Here is a 17,035-nt window from a genome sequence, read left to right as displayed (position 1 = left end):
GGACTGTAGTTACGGTTGCGTTGCTTAAACCATACTACACCCTAGCCCCAAGTTTTGCTAAACCCTTGGGGAATGATTGAAACGTGCACCAAACAAGCAACGAATGCCAATCTTAAACTATTCATGAAATTTATAACATAAACAAACAAAACGGTTCAGAAAACATATACATTGCAGTTCACAAATCGTCCATTATATAGTCAATAACATGCATTACCTAGTACAATTTGGTGCATTATGTGTTTCGGCTTAAACTACTACCCTAGCGACGCTGATAACTAAACCATACATGACGGACTGATACTCGTGGACTTTAGTTACGGTTGTGTTGCTTAAACCATACTACACCCTAGCCCCAAGGATTGCTAAACCCTTGGGAATGAGTGAAACGTGCACCAAACAAGCAACGAATGCCAATCTTAAACTATTCATGAAATTGTATAACAGAAACAAACAAAACGGATCAGAAAACATATACATTGCAGTTCACAAATCGTCCATTTTGTAGTCAATAACATGCATTACCTAGTACAATTTGATGCATTATGTGTATCGGTTTAAACTACCACCTTAGCGACGCTGATAACTAAACCATAGAGGAAGGGCTAATACTCGTGGACTTTAGTTACGGTTGTTTAGCTTAAACCATACTACACCCTAGCCCCAATAATTGTTAAACCTTTGGGGAATGATTGAAATGTGCCTCAAACAAGCAAACAGTGCCAATCTTAAACTACTCATGAAATTGAATAACATAAACAAACAAAACGGCTCAGAAAACTTATACATTACGGTTCAAACATCGTGCATTATATAGTCAATAACATGCATTATCTAGTACAATTTGGTGCATTATGTGTATCTGCTTACTCTATGGTGCACTAAATAATTTAACTCAACAATATGGTTTCATTGCAACGTGGAATAGGGAGAGAGAAAGAGTTCGGCGATGGATTAGGGGGAGAAACACGTTTGGTGGGTGTGATTTTAGAAGATAACCGCCAAGATCTTCAAAGGAGAAAATCATGGAAGTTACCATAACAAACAATTTAGTAATTCCCTCTTTTATTCTTTTCGGTTTTTTATTGTATTTAATTTAATTGTAAAAGCCAATAATTTAGGCCCTAGGATCTTGGAAATAAATGGTGGAGATTAAGAAGGAGATTGGATTAAATAGGTGAAAAGGATTTGAATACAATCCTATATATATATATATATATATATAAAAGTGAAACTCATATTTCATTAACTTATTCAACTCATTTTCTTTACATTTCTTAAACCTCATACTATAACTAAATAGGACTCATATTTTAGGACGGACGGAGTATGAAATTAAAATTAATAGGCATATTACCTTTTAAATAAGTAGAAAAGAATAATAATATAAAATGATTTCATAATTAAATTATAAGATGATTAATTTCTATATTATTTTTAAAAAATAGTTATATTTTCAAAATATCATTTGATGAGTAGTCACCCTCCATTATTTCAAAAATATGAGCATATAATATAGCGCGAAAATTAAGATAAAATTGATAAAATAAGATATAGGAGGAGAATAGTAGTTAAAGTAGTGTTAGTGAATGGTGAGACCTCATTATTATTTAGTATTTTAATAGTGATATAAGTTGTAAATAACTTGATGTATAAGGTTAATAAATTGGAATAACTTTCCATAAATGGAAATGCCCATATTTTTATGGTACAAACAACATATAATTATGGGACGGATGAAGTTTTATTTTTCGGAAAGTTTTTTATTGGTGAGAAATAACAAACTCATATAAAGTTCGTAATATTATTTAACAAGTTGAAAGTTCGTGGAAAATCCAACTTTTTGGATGTTATGTGATATTAGGATCAATATCCCTTTTTTTTAAATTAAAAATTCAATTGACACTAATTTACACTTTAAATCCATTACTTGACAAGTATTAATCCATAAACGACAAACACTATTTCTCCCATAAAATTAACAAATCATAAACTTAACACTATTTCTCCCATTAAATTAATAAACCATAAACTTCAAACATTTCAATTTGAACAGTTCATTTCCGGCGGAGGACCGACCACGCCCGTTAGGGTGTCCACTATAGGGGCGGACAGCCCCTCCCACCGCCGCCCCCCTTCTCGAACCGGCGCGCCGCTGCGTCAGCCGCAGCTACTGCAATAGACAGCCGCGGCTATAGCCCCACTCCTTCTCTCTCTGCCACCCTCAGCTGCGTCCTCGCTCCGCAGGCGGCTATCCCGCGTCCGCCGCCTCCCTCCCCCTCGCCGCGTCCGCCTCCGGGGAGGACAACTCCGCCACTATAAGGCGCCCCGCTTCCACCCCGCTTTCGCCCCAAACGCGCCGTCCGCCGCGTCCACATTATAGTGGACACTCTTAATCTACACGATTATTAAATCTTAATTACTTTAAAATTAGGCAACTATCACATCTTAATTTTTAAATCATCATAAATGTAACCGTTTTCTACGATTTGATTTTTGGATGGATGGAATTTTAGACCCCTCTATTTTATTAGGGGCCCAATTGGGGTGACAAATCGTGCATGTTGTGTTGTTATCGTGTCGACACGATGACGACACGACACGATAACACCAAACACGAACACGGCCCGTTAAGAAAACTCCAAACTCCAAACACGAACACGACCCGCTACCCTCAGACACAAACACGACACGAACCACTTCGGGTCAACACGATACAATAATAACACATATATGAGACGACACAATAACTGCACTATGCACTATATTAATATTATTTCTTAACGTATAACACGAACACGAACACGACCTTATACTAACACTAAGTGCTGCATTAGACTAAACCTAATTTAAATTTTAAAAAAAAAATATATTATTGAATAATATATTAATATTATTTCTTAACGTGTAACACGAACACGACACGAAATTTTCGTGTTGTTATCGTGTCGACACGGTAAAGACACGAACCCAATAAACTTGACGTTTAATTGCCTGCCCTAGCCCCAATATTCAGCTAGTATATCATAAATGCAATGGCATTCAAAGAGTTTAGAGCATCCACAACCGTGCTCTTGCCAGCGGCACGGTTGTGGGCCCGGGCGGTACTATTCATGCCTGCTCTCTGGCAAGAGCACAACACCCACAACTGTGCTCTTCCGCAAGGACGAACACAATTAATATAAAATTCAATTACACAAAAACATTTTCATAATACTAAAATTCATTAAAAAAACCACAATAAAAATAACAAATTACAAATAAAATAAAAAGACATAATTAAAATCCTAAAAATTAAAAATTACATAATTAAAATACTAAAAATTAAAAATTACATAATTAAACTCCTAAAAATTAAAAATTACATAATTATTGGCTAATATAACCCGAGGAAGACTACGCATCCGGCGGCACCAACCCCAATTGTTTTTGGAGACCCAATATCATGGACTCGTGCGTTTGAAGTTGCGTGGGGGTCATAGTTGACCTATCGGCCATATTGAGTTGGGCCAAAAGGGCCCACAACGAGTTGTTCGGGGGTGGAGGTGGAACATAGGGTGCGGGTTCGGGAGCAAGTGGGGAAAAACGGTTATAATTTTTTGGGGAAGTGAAAATTTTTTTTTTTTATTTTTTATCGATTTTTTTAATAAAAATCCGATTTTTTTTAAAAAAAAATAAAAAAATGTTTGAAACCAACGGCTATGCCGTTGGCGAATGGGAGACCGCCACGTGTGCGTCCGCTGGCACGGACGTGCTCGATACATCGAGCAGCGCCGTGCCAGCGGCGCGGTTGCAGCGGTGGCGGTCCTTCGCCTTGCCGCTGGCACGGACGGCGGTGGCGCCAACCGCCACCGCTGCGGATGCTCTTACACCATTCAATCACGACTCACGCACTGACTTAAAGATCTATACGTTTTCAGATGCAGATTGCCGGTGAGTTTTCCGCTTGCTCGAATCTTTGTGAATATCGGAAATGATAGTTTTCTGGTCTGTTACTCTGTATTCGTCTCCTGGTTCATGGCATCTCAACATTTATATCGATTCTGCTGTAATTTATGCAAATTATGCTCAAACAATGCGTTTGTGTGATTGATTAGCTGAGGATTTACTATCTGAGACAGTTTGATGCGTTTATTTTGGATAATTTTTTATTTATCATCTGTTCATTAGTGTTATCTGTGATTTTTTTTCTCTGATTAGCTTAAATTCTTCATATATTATGCTTCGCCGTGGAAGAAGTGAGACTTTTGGCTGTCCTTTTCGAAAAATACATAAATAAAATAAATATCCGAGTGTTGGATCGTCATTAATTTGTTTGCCTAATCCTGTATTGTTTAGTTTGGTGTTGTTTCCCTGGCTTGTTTTTTCTTGCTCAATATTCATTTTAATGATTTTTTCCCCCAAAAAAAGTTATTGGGTTTTGTCGTGTTTCTTTCGGTATAATCGTAGGAGTAGTTTTTTCGGTGTGCTGCGTTAGGTAGCTGGACATTTAAAGAAAACGTGAACTCACATGCTTCAATCATCTCATATCTCCAAGGACCACCAATTTCTTGATGGTTCATTTATCTAATTTCTTCCTTTGCAATCTGGAAAATGGAGTGTAGTTCTTTTGTGCTGTTTTGCATGCAAAAATAAATTATGATCTCTCTGGTCTTCCTATCTTATGCTTATTTGGAGGTGTGAGCTTCGATATGTGGTTTTGTCGAATTAGCTTCTTGTTATTGTTTCATGGGTAAACTAAAATTTGACATATTAGTAATTAATTTGCTCCAGTGACTTAAGGTTTGGGTTTTCTGTTCTTTCAATTTTTACTTTTCCTGTTTCCATGCTCCTTTGAGAAACTTCTTAAGTTTAATTGACGGCCGTGATAGTTGATTTTGAAGAAACAATGAATTAGGTAGGAGCAATTGCCATTTTAATTGAACTTGTAAGTTTAATACTGACGATGATGCCCAGCTCAAGAGAATAAAATCCATGAGTGCTTTTTAGCATTAACCGAATATAAGTACATGTTTTCTTTGTTAAACACACTGCATATATAAATTTATTCTTATCTAATCAAATATGGCTCTCATCTTTTTTTTTTCCTTTGGTGATGAATTTCGCCACCCCGTCTATTGATCTGATCCTGAGAATCCCAGGCGACCTCTGTCAATTCGTTACTGGTGAAGTTAGTGACCAGGTAGTGCACACCTCAAAGGACCTGGATAACATCTCTATCAAACTCAGTTGAGAAGAATAATTGGTCAGCTAAAAGGGAAAACTATGAACCAACCACCGGATACTGGAAAGAATTCTCTGGCTCTACCAGCATCAGAGACTGAGAGTTTGGATGCTCCACTTCACATGATTGGCTTTAAATTTGATGAATTCTCAGCTAAGAAAGTTTCAGGCCGCGTCCTGATTACCCCGCAGTGCTGTCTGGTGTTACTCCCCTTACTCATTTATCTTGATTCCATCTCCGGCTTTACAAAAAAACTAACGTTTATAAATGTGCAGCCATTCAAAGTTTTGCACGGAGGGATCTCAGCTTTGATAGCCGAGGCTTTGGCAAGCATAGGAGCTCATATTGCTTGAGGTTTTACAAGGGTAGCTGGTATACACCTAATTACCAATCATCTAAAAAGAGCACAGGAAGGTGATTTAGTAGTTGCTGAGGCTACACCAGTAAATGTTGGCAAATCCATTCAGGTTATCCTTTACAATGCTCTATTTTTCTCCAAGTCCAAAAAAAACTATTTTGATTTAGATTATATGTTTAATGGCAACGGGATGCACAATATAGCTCGTTCACAGATGCTCACGCTTGAATTGTGATTTCAATTAGCAACAATTCGTTGTATTCTCTTTTTTAACGATGCGCTATCCTATAAATCTTCATCTGATAGCACCTTTACTGAAATTGCGGATGAAAAGACCTTGCAAGATCACAATCGAACTTCTCGTTTTAGGGTTATAGTTTACAAATGCATAAATACAATCCGAAAGCTGCGACTAGTGGTGCTCAAATACGTCTGATGGTAGGCAGCAAAGAGATTGGTTGACAATGGCATATACTCTAGTTATTATAGCACATGCATATAATTAGTGTCTAGTGATTGGATCTGAAATGACGATATATAGGTTTTCCTCAAATCATCTGCTTCTAACAAAGATCTCCCTGCATTTTAAGCAGGTCTGGGAAGTTCGCCTCTCAAAACGCGATCCTTCCAACTCTGAGATTCAAACGCTTATTGCATCCTCAAGAGTCACCCTTCTTTGCAACATGTCCGTGCCAGAATCTGCCAGGGATGCTGCTAAAAACCTAAAAAAATATGCTAAATTGTGACATGTTTTAGTATTTCTTGGCTCCATAGCCAAATTTCAGGCATGAGCTATTTGTGCTTTATTTTTGGCTGAGTCTTGTATCTTCATATGTGTGCTACATAAGAGAGAACTGATGGTTATGTTACTTATGTAACTCTATCTCAATAATAGATATTCCAGTTATCTTGATTTACGGACTCTGGATGAAACTGTGTAAGAAACTTGTTCTTGACACGTCACAAGTTGAGTTATTCAGAACACACCACGAGTAGCAACGCTAGCAGAAACATTTGATTCGTTGTGATGAATGCAACTTCCTATTATAAATGTAGCCTACACCAAGCTCAAATTTTGCAGCACACTTTCTTGGCACGGTTAGCTCAGCTCTTACTGTAATAAAAAAAATGACGTCTGTCGCGCTCCTTCCCTAGTTGATATTCTTAGCATGGATCATCTTGATCACAATAGTTTTGGCCTATGATTAAGGGGGGATTTTTCACATTACGCATCTGTGCATTCTGGAATTTGATGTTGTTTCATGTTTGCAGTTTCATCATCCTACGTGTGCATCAGTGCATGGATGTTTCAAGATTGATTTGATTGCGTGCGTGTGTGTGAGAAAGAGAGGTAACTGCCATGTCTTGATTCGTACACTATTTAATCCAGCAACATGGTCTATGAGAGAGTGGGGAATCAAAGCTGTGCCTGGATGCAGCTCCATTGAGATCGACCAGACACATGCGAGATCTTGTGATGGGAGATTGCTAAGGATATAACTGAGTTTATATGGGAAGTTTCAGAGAGGGTTCAAACCAGCGGGCATGAAGCCTGGATCATGTCTATCTTGCATAATGTTGGTAACAGGGAGAAGTGTACTCTCTCTAGGAGCACAACGAGAGGTTGGCCATTGCATACGGTCTGATGAAGACGAAGGTGCTGTAACTATTAGAGTAGTGAAGAAGAACCTTAGGGATTGCAAAGTTACTTCAGACTACAGAATTTGGTTCCACAAGTTTTTCAATGGAGTCTGCTCTTGCCAAGACTTCTGGTGAACTTCATTCATCGTGTGATGCCATGATACAATCGTTGTTTGATGTCACGATTCTTGGCTCCTGATTCAGAGTGGAAGTTTTGGATCACATCCAATGAGGTGAGTTCCTTCACATACAACTACTGTCTTGAATTAAGCCCTTTTTCTCATACTTACATTATTTGCTTCATCTTTAATTATTCACTAGAGTATCTTTTAGCGTATATCTATATAAACTCAATGAAATAAACATGAGAGATATAGTTATATGACGACGAGAAAAACATAGATAATTTTATTAGAGAAAAAAGGCGAAAGTCAGGGCAAAAGCTACACTCTCCGAATGACATGAAGCTGTCTCGGACTTGGATTTGTATGTAGATAGTAAGTATTCACTACTTAAACTTGGATTTCAATGCACCATCTATACATTTCCTCTTTGGGAACTGTGATAATCAGGGTTGCCAATCCGCTTGCTGCTTCATAGTTAAACTCAGTTTCAACGTTGTCCACGGTGCAGCTCAGTGGCCGTTGAGAGCAGTAGACACCGAAGCGCCCACATCCTCTAGCCCTGAGCGCTATTTTAGCGACAGGCGATCTGTTTTCAATTGAAGTCTCGGTGTCATCGTTGGTTATGGAGGTATTGTAGACTTCAAACTGCTCGACAGCAGCACCGGAGTTGAACATGTCTAGCAAGCCAATGGGAGCAAAGGCAATGCTGTCCGTCACATTCTGTTTTCGTAGGTTGAGGTAGGTTGTCAGTTAGAGTAAGTAATAAGTGTCATGGCAGGTATAAAATGGAGTGTGATGGAAAACTTACCTTCACAGGACAGAAGTGGAAGAGTTCATATTCTAGAACCTTGAGAGTGACAGGCAATGAAGCTCCTTCTGGCAACCGAACTACCTCTCCTGATCTATAAGCATAGGCTACAGTCTCTCCCTTCCAGTCCGGTCGAGCAATTTGAGCAATTGAGTTGACATCAGTGGCTCGAACAGAGCCAGTGAGAGTGCCAGGGGAGGCATTATGAATACGCGTCTTCTTAGTTACTTTGCACCACCCTGCACCCTGGCAATTGAATACGCCAACCACTCCAGAGCACTTGTTCGTGTTCCAGATTTTAAGCAAGCTGCAAGGTTCATGGTGGTAAGTTGACGTTAGTTTGTTGGTTGATGATGCAGAAGATATAAGGCATTAGAAGGAGAGGATTCAACAAACCTTGTCCCATCTCTGGCTGGGTCGACAAAGAGGCAATCTAGTGTGGGTCGTCCGGGCGACTGTGCTCTGAGAATTGATCCGTCGGGGAGAACCAACTTCTTCAGAAGCTCGAAGTTGTGGTTACCAGGCTTGTCACTAACATATATAGCACACCCTCCCACGGATCGAGCTGCAGCATGATACTCAGCAGCTGGATGCAGGCTCTGTAAAAACAAGTATGCTAGTCAGCTTCTCACAACAGGAACATTTGATAAATTCAAAGAGCTAAAGTCGAGCAGTACTCACATGGAACATATCCCAGTCAGGCTGCATGAATTCACCCAAGAATACAGTGTTGTAAGCTACTGAAGAAATGTGAATGGTGTGTGAAGCAGGATCGCGGGGGTAGAAATCGTCTGAGGCTCTAACTATAGCAGTCTGCTTGGCGCTATAGAGTCCATCAGTGTTGTGGCACATGCAAGCGATACACCCATTGTCTGGAAAGTTCCGAGAGATGGAGGCTTCAAGGGCCTGATGATAGCTACGAGTGAGGGATACTCTACCACCATGGCCAGCACCTAGAGTCTCAATGATGTTCTGCACGTCGACTTTGACTCCATCCACACCACATGAAGCCAGATAGGTGTGAAGCTCGTTGTAGAAGTTGAAGACCTTCTTAGGGTGTACCAGGCCCAAGCCATGAACAGCAAGACTGTCCATAACAATGTCTGGCTGGTTGCCTAGAACCCCAGGAGACTGCACCGGGTATGCCAAAGATGTCTCATAGTGTTCCATACCAGGACCGGATGGTTGCACTCCACCCCAGTAACCTGCTAAAGCATGCCAAACATAGACATACCTGAAAGTATACAGCAATAAAAAGTAAGTTAATTATATATTATTGGTAGATTTGATCTGTTAAACCATGAAAAACCACAACTTTGTAGGGTCTTACTTGACATTGTGCTGCTGCTTTGATGTTTTCACCACCTGCTTAAGACCTGATTCTTGTTCATCACTTTCGCTGTTTTTCTTGAATTTTTCGTTCTCTTTTATTCCTGTTAGCCTGTTTGCAAACCTGTAGATCAAATGTCGAATAGGTAAATGCTAGAGACAGAAAGTAGGTAAAAAAAAAAAAAGTAGGAGGTAAAAGCAGATTATTTTCAAGTATAACAAAGTCCATTATAGGAGTAATATAGTTAGTTGTCTTACTGAGCTCCTTCTTGTACAACAGCATTTGCAGCGTCCTTCACCTCACTCCCGATTTGTTGCCAGCCATCATCTATGATGAGAAAACGAGGAGGCGTATTTCCCTCCGACAAGCTGACAGATTAAATACATGAGGTAAGCGGCTTAGTTTGCGTTCTACTAGTTACAATCAGAGCCAACTAGAACTTACCTCTTGAGACCTTCTTCGACACCTTCTGCAGTGACATCAGTGTAGAAAGCGTCCCAGGTGCACCAGCCAAACCAGTCGATGAACGAGGGCAACTATAGAGTCGGAATTTAATATAAGCATACTCTGTAATATTTCAAAATCCCTCTACACTCCAGCAGTTACAAAAAACAATCAAGCAACATATTCTCACCTTCTTCTTCTCTCTGTGCTGAAATGTTTGCAAGTGTTTCTCCACAGCTCTGTTTCAGAAAATTTTTGCCATATTATATTCGTGTGAATTGGTAAGAGGTTGAAACGAAGGGGAAAAAAAGAGTACTTACTTCACAGCCTGGTTGATGATATGAAGCGAAAGGGTGACAACCAGGGAAAGCCCTTGATAGTGTATCAAAGGAGGAAGAAGCGTGAGGATCGGGATTGAGTCTACATTCGTGGGCTGTGTAATTAGTATAAATATTGTAAATAGTGTGTATTTTGTAAATAGGAGTGTGTATCTTGTAAATAGAATAAGGGGCGGTTATGATGCGCCTGTTGGGGTATGATGCGTCTGTTGGGGGGAGAGTCGGTTATGATTTTTTCCCTATTAATAGTTTAGGAGATTATGATTGAAAGGGATATAGACTGTATCAAGGGAAAGCCTGGGGCTTGGGCGGCACTGCCGATTGAATAAAGAATTTCTACAACTGTTTTCCTTTCAATTCTGTTCTTAACAATTGGTCCGACCTGCCGGATCCCGTCCTCACTTGAAAATGACGAGATCGCAAACGGAAAGGATGGAAGCGTTGGAAAAAGAGCAGCAAGGGATTCGAGAAGATCAGAGAGCGATGAAAGAAAGTCTGGAGATAATTACTGCTACCCTCACCGAATTATCGGTCGCCGTCAAAACTAAGTCGGAATCTCACTCCGGCGGAGGAGGGTCCAACGACGACGATGGTAACAAATCAGAGGAAGGTAGCGACACGGGCGAGAAACCCGACCAGGGGAAGAACAAAGGGGGTTTGCAATTGCCGTCGTTCGACGGAATGGACCCCATCGGTTGGCTAGCCCGTGCCAACCAACAGTTCGAGATAACCGGAACTGCGACGGAATCCCGAGTTGCAGCGGCGGTGGTGGCAATGGAGGGACCGGCTTTGTATTGGATGACTTGGCTGCGTTCTCGTAAGCCCTCCCTCACATGGAAGGGATTTTCGGAAGCATTGGTTTCTCGGTTCGATACTCGTTTCCAAGGGGACGCATTTGAGAGATTGGCTGATATTAAACAAATTAAGGGAGTCGAGGATTACGTCAATTTGTTTGTTCAACTCTCAAGTCAAGTACCGGGCTTAACCGACGCTCATTATCTCGGCTATTTCATGAAGGGTCTTAAGGATCCAATACGAGGATTCCTACGCCTATTCAGGCCGACTGAACTGGAATCGGCAATGGAATTAGCACGTGATGTAGAAGATAATTTGGCAATCCAGGGGGGAGGACGTACAAGTTTGAATTGGAATAATTCGACGCCAAGGAGAAGCGGCTGGAGTCGAAGCGGTTCAATGGCTTGGACTGACTCGATAGGAAGGCCAAGTCAGAATTTCACTAGTAGTAACTCACGTCCGGGTGAGAAATCTTCTATGTCAAGGGCCAGTGAAGCGATGCAGCATCCACAACGACCTCGTTTTACGAGGATCTCTTCGCAAGAATTGGCGGAATTAAAGGCTAAAGGGCTGTGCTTCCGGTGTCGAAAACCCTATTCTCCGGGGCATGAGTGTAGCCTCAAACAGTTGCGAGTAATGATCACCGAAGGAGAGAAGATAGACCTGCAGCAGTATGAATTTTATCAGCCAACGGGACTTGAGGAGATGAACGAGGAGCATGAAGAGTCTGGCGAAGGAGACGTTGAGTTGCCATTATATTCAATGGCGGGCATTGATACCGCTCGGACTATGCGCCTGCATGCAAAGTTGGGAGAACACACTATCATAGTTCTTATAGATAGCGGAGCAAGCCACAATTTTATATCAAGGGCACTCGTGGACCGGCTGCAACTACAGCCCGATCGAGAAGAGCGATTCGGCGTTCTCTTGGGAAACGGTTTACGCCAAGAAGCGGAGGGGGCATGCCGGAAAATTGAGGTAACATTGGCGGGATGTCAGTTCCTATTAGATTGTTTTGTGTTTCCGCTAGGTGGTGTAGATATGATCTTGGGTATGACATGGCTTTCGACCTTGGGAGAGGTGAAGCACTACTACGACAAAATGATAATGAAGTTCGAAAAGGAAGGTCGCTGCATCAAGCTGCGGGGCGATCCTCAATTGTGCCGGGGACCTATCGGACTAAAATCATTAATCAACTCTCGCGATGCACAAGTATGGGCGATAGTACTAGAAGAAAAGGGGGACGCTGAAATACACGAGCAAGAAGGGGTACAAGAAGTGCTGCAACAATTTCACGAAGTATTTGGGGATCCGAAATCCTTACCACCTGAGCGAGTGACAGACCATCGCATTACCTTGGAAGATGGTACTCGACCAGTTTCTGTGCGACCGTATCGTTATGGGCATCACCAGAAGGACGAGATTGAACGATTGGTGAAGGACATGTTATTGGCAGGGATTATAAGACCGAGTTCGAGCGCCTTCTCAAGCCCAGTATTGTTGGTTAAAAAGAAAGACGGGAGTTGGCGATTTTGTGTCGATTATCGAGAATTAAATAAGGTGACGGTACCGGATAAATACCCCATTCCGGTGATTCAAGAGATGCTTGACGAGCTGGCTGGGGCGGTTGTTTTCTCCAAAATTGATCTTCGATCCGGATATCACCAAATCCGTGTTGCATCCGAGGACGTACCCAAAACCGCATTCCGAACTCACAGTGGTCACTATGAATTCTTGGTCATGCCTTTCGGCCTCACGAATGCACCGGCGACTTTCCAATCCACTATGAATGACATGTTCAGGCCCTATTTGCGTAAGTTTGTGTTAGTTTTCTTCGACGACATACTCATCTACAGCCGTTCGTGGGAGCAGCATCGAGTGCACTTGGAAACTGTGCTTTGGATTTTACAAGAAAATCAGTTTTTGGCAAATCACAAGAAGTGTACATTTGGTTGTCGGCAAGTCGAATACTTGGGTCACATAATTTCGAAGGATGGAGTAGCAATGGATCCGGATAAAATTAAGGCTGTGCTAGAGTGGCCGAGACCTTCGAGTATACGCGAGGTACGAGGATTCTTGGGTTTGACTGGGTACTACCGCCGTTTTGTCAGGGAGTATGGCTTGATTGCGAGGCCATTAACGATGTTATTAAAGAAAGACGCTCCCAAAGGCTTTGAGTGGACTGTTAAAGCGGAAGAGGGCTTCTGTCGCTTAAAGAGGGCTCTTACGGAGGCACCGGTGTTGGCATTGCCCCAATTTGATCGCCCCTTTGTTATCGAATGCGATGCTTCCGGAACGGGCATAGGGGCGGTACTAATGCAGGAGCATCGACCGATTGCCTATTTCAGCAAATCTTTGGCTGATCGTACCTTGACAAAATCGGCGTATGAACGGGAAATGATGGGCCTCGCTTTAGCCGTTCAGCATTGGCGACCTTATCTACTGGGAAGGAAGTTTGTGGTGCGAACCGATCACCGGAGCTTGAAGCATTTGCTATATCAGAAGATTGTTACTCCCGCGCAGCAAGTTTGGATTGCTAAGTTGATGGGATATGACTTTGATATTGAGTATAAAACTGGAATTTCTAATGCTGCGGCGGACGCTCTATCACGACGGGACGGTGATGCCGAGTTGTCAGCATTAAGTAAGGCGGAGTGGCTGGGCTTCGAGGGGATTGAGAGCGAGCAACGGAGTGACGAGTATCTCAAGGCCATCATCGAATCAATTCAGCGGCAGCCGGACAGTAGACCGGGTTTTCGGTTGGTGGGAACGAAATTATTCTTTCACGATCGCATCACGCTACCGGCAGCATCGCGATGGATTCCCGAACTTCTTCATGAGTTCCATGATACCCCGTCTGGGGGACACGCAGGAGTATTGCGAACATATCGACGGATCGCAACCAACGTTTATTGGAAAGGTATGTTCCGTACTGTTAAAGAATATGTTGCTAAATGTTTGATTTGTCAAAAGATGAAATACGAGGCAATGTCACCAGCCGGGTTGCTACAGCCGTTGCCTATTCCGCAACAAATTTGGGAAGATATTTCTATGGATTTCATCACATGCTTGCCTAAGTCGAAAGGATTTTCTGTGATATTGGTGGTGGTTGATAGGTTATCTAAGTATGCTCATTTCTTACCATTAAAGCCTCCGATCACTGCTCGCTCGGTGGCGGAAATCTTCATGAAAGAAGTGGTCCGCTTGCATGGAATTCCCAACTCCATTGTTAGCGATCGTGATTCCATGTTCATAAGTGTTTTTTGGAAAGAATTATTCGCGCAGTCCGGTACTCGCCTCAAGTTCTCTACAGCCTACCATCCTGAAACGGATGGTCAAACGGAGGTGACGAATCGAGTGTTGGAGACATACCTCCGTTGTTTCACTAGCGAGCAGCCCAAGCAGTGGGTGAGATGGTTGGCATGGGCAGAATTTTGGTACAATACTTCATACCAAACCGCGGCGCGAATGACTCCCTTCGAGGTGGTATATGGTCGGCCGGCTCCAACTCTTCGCCGTTTTCTGCCCGGGGAGTGTAAAATGCCGGCAGTGGTTGAAACTTTGGCCAGCCGAGATGAAGTTTTGCAGCGACTTCGGGAAAATCTAATGCAAGCACAGCAGGAGATGAGCATTCAGGCCAACAAGCACCGTCGAGACGTAGAGTTTATGATTGGTGATAAGGTGTTTCTGAAGGTCCGACCGTTTCGGCGAGCCTCGTTGCGGGATGGTAAGGATCATAAGCTGTCGGCTAAGTTTTATGGGCCTTTCGAAATTCTTGCTCGGGTTGGGAGCAGAGCATACAAGCTGCGCCTTCCGGAAGGCAGCAAGGTACATCCGGTGTTTCATATCTCTCAACTAAAGAAGGTGGTGGGAAATCATGAAGTTACAACTGAATTTCCGGAATCTATAGAACTGCCGGTCTTGCCAATGCTCGAGCCAGAACAAATCTTGGCATTGCGGGTGATTCCAATGGGGGAACGTGAAGTTGAGCAACTATTGGTGAAATGGAAAGGTGAGGGTGAAGATGGGGCTACGTGGATCGACTTGCAACATTTTATGGGGCAATTTCCAGATTTTGACCTTGAGGACAAGGTCGATTCTAAGGGGGATGGAATTGATATGAAGCGAAAGGGTGACAACCAGGGAAAGCCCTTGATAGTGTATCAAAGGAGGAAGAAGCGTGAGGATCGGGATTGAGTCTACATTCGTGGGCTGTGTAATTAGTATAAATATTGTAAATAGTGTGTATTTTGTAAATAGGAGTGTGTATCTTGTAAATAGAATAAGGGGCGGTTATGATGCGCCTGTTGGGGTATGATGCGTCTGTTGGGGGGAGAGTCGGTTATGATTTTTTCCCTATTAATAGTTTAGGAGATTATGATTGAAAGGGATATAGACTGTATCAAGGGAAAGCCTGGGGCTTGGGCGGCACTGCCGATTGAATAAAGAATTTCTACAACTGTTTTCCTTTCAATTCTGTTCTTAACAGTTGATCACTTCAAAAGGGTTGGTCCCAGCATGCATGTAAACAAGGTAATTTCCTTGATTGGTTTCAACAGCGTTATCTCCTGCAACAGGAGTATATCAAACAAAAACTCCAATCAACTCCAATCGTGTAGTATGAATTTGGTATCGTTAAAATTAAATAACTCTTCACCATATATATTGACAAAATTCGAACTCACCACTCTCGAGACAAATCTCGAGCTCATTCTTCTCATTCCCCTGAAGAACAGCACGAAACTGCCCTTCGAGAAGAGGCAGGAAGACAGTGTATATAGTCGGCCTGTCTTCGTGCTCGCCTTCACATGCGTCTTTACTCTCGACAAGCATGAACTGCGTCTCCAATGGAATATCCTGCCCGCAGGTTCCCATTCTTTGCGTCATCCACCACAGCTTGAATCGGAATAAGCACATAAACCGCACACCCCTTTTCCACAAAAAATAATAATAATAAAATAAAATAAAATAAAATAAGATAAACTCTGTTTGTCAAAGAACATAATCGAGAAACAGTTTTATAATCAAGACGGACAGAGGAGCTTACTCTAGAACGCCAACTGGGAAGACGTGAAGGCTCTTGCTGTGTGAAGCCGTTGCGCCAATGAATGCACCGGCAACAAGGCCGGCACCTGATCCCGGAGTCAGCACAATGTTGTCAGCCACGCCTGTGAGTATGGTTTTCCCATGAACCACAAGGTTCCCTTCATTGAGAGAGATCTTCGGCGTCACTGTCATCTTTCTTCCACTCTCTAGAAATGGTCGAGAACCAACTGCATAATCGGAGAGTTAGTAAAGCATAGTTCCGATGCACAAATGCATACAAAAACGCCTCTGCGGATTGAGATAAGCGCAATCAGCGATCGGAAGAATATTCACCGAAAATCTCCAGTTTCCGATCAAATAGGGAAAGAGAATGAAAACAGACAACGCCTCTAACACAATTCGAGGAAATCACCTCCACGGAGCTTCGACGAACTCAGCGATGGGGTAGAAGGTACAACACACGCTCAACGTACAACCATATACTCTCCCGCAAACGCACAAACGGAGGAAAATATCGACACGCAGGCAAAACAAACGTCGAACGCACTATCATTTTCTTATACATTCCCCCAAAAATCCACACAAATCACCAGAAAAAAAAATATATGAAAAAATCACAGCTCAAAACCAATTCCCCAAAACCTGTAAACTAGACTTCAAATATTTCAAATTCAGCTAAAAGTCGAAGCAATACATACACCTCCAAAAAACAAAACTCTGCTTGCACGCTTCAAAACATCGATCTACTACGATTCAACTGGAATGATGTAATTATTTAAAGGCATGAAAACACGCATAAACCTTTGAAAATAGCAGATTTTTATACCTCAAACAGTAGCTTTCAGAAGCTCGATTTATCCGCAAATGCAAACGCGTACGTGTAAATAGGTAGAGAGAGAGAGACGAGGAGAGAAAAGGAAGTGAAG

General features: G+C 42.2%; 1 protein-coding gene and 1 pseudogene across 1 annotated transcript; one reads left to right on the top strand and one right to left on the bottom strand.

Annotated features, from left to right (window-relative positions):
- The first annotated feature begins 3,942 nt into the window (after positions 1-3,942).
- Positions 3,943-6,499, top strand: LOC121748638 (annotated as a pseudogene).
- Positions 6,500-7,605: 1,106 nt separating this feature from the next.
- LOC121748639 (probable galactinol--sucrose galactosyltransferase 2) lies at positions 7,606-16,332 on the bottom strand. The gene is made up of 12 exons (XM_042143111.1): positions 16,111-16,332; positions 15,749-15,993; positions 15,551-15,631; positions 11,250-11,259; positions 10,121-10,169; positions 9,931-10,022; positions 9,744-9,854; positions 9,487-9,609; positions 8,838-9,390; positions 8,553-8,755; positions 8,157-8,463; positions 7,606-8,068 (listed from the first exon to the last, which is right to left on the bottom strand). The coding sequence occupies exons 1-12, from the start codon at positions 16,299-16,301 to the stop codon at positions 7,736-7,738; spliced, it is 2,298 nt and encodes a 765-aa protein (XP_041999045.1). The 5' UTR covers positions 16,302-16,332; the 3' UTR covers positions 7,606-7,735.
- Between the last annotated feature and the right edge of the window lie 703 nt (positions 16,333-17,035).

This window comes from Salvia splendens, chromosome 9, assembly GCF_004379255.2.
Source record: "Salvia splendens isolate huo1 chromosome 9, SspV2, whole genome shotgun sequence".
Classification (NCBI taxonomy): Eukaryota; Viridiplantae; Streptophyta; class Magnoliopsida; order Lamiales; family Lamiaceae; genus Salvia; species Salvia splendens.
Note: the sequence above shows the minus strand (reverse complement) of the source record. Positions and strands in the feature narration are given on the sequence as shown.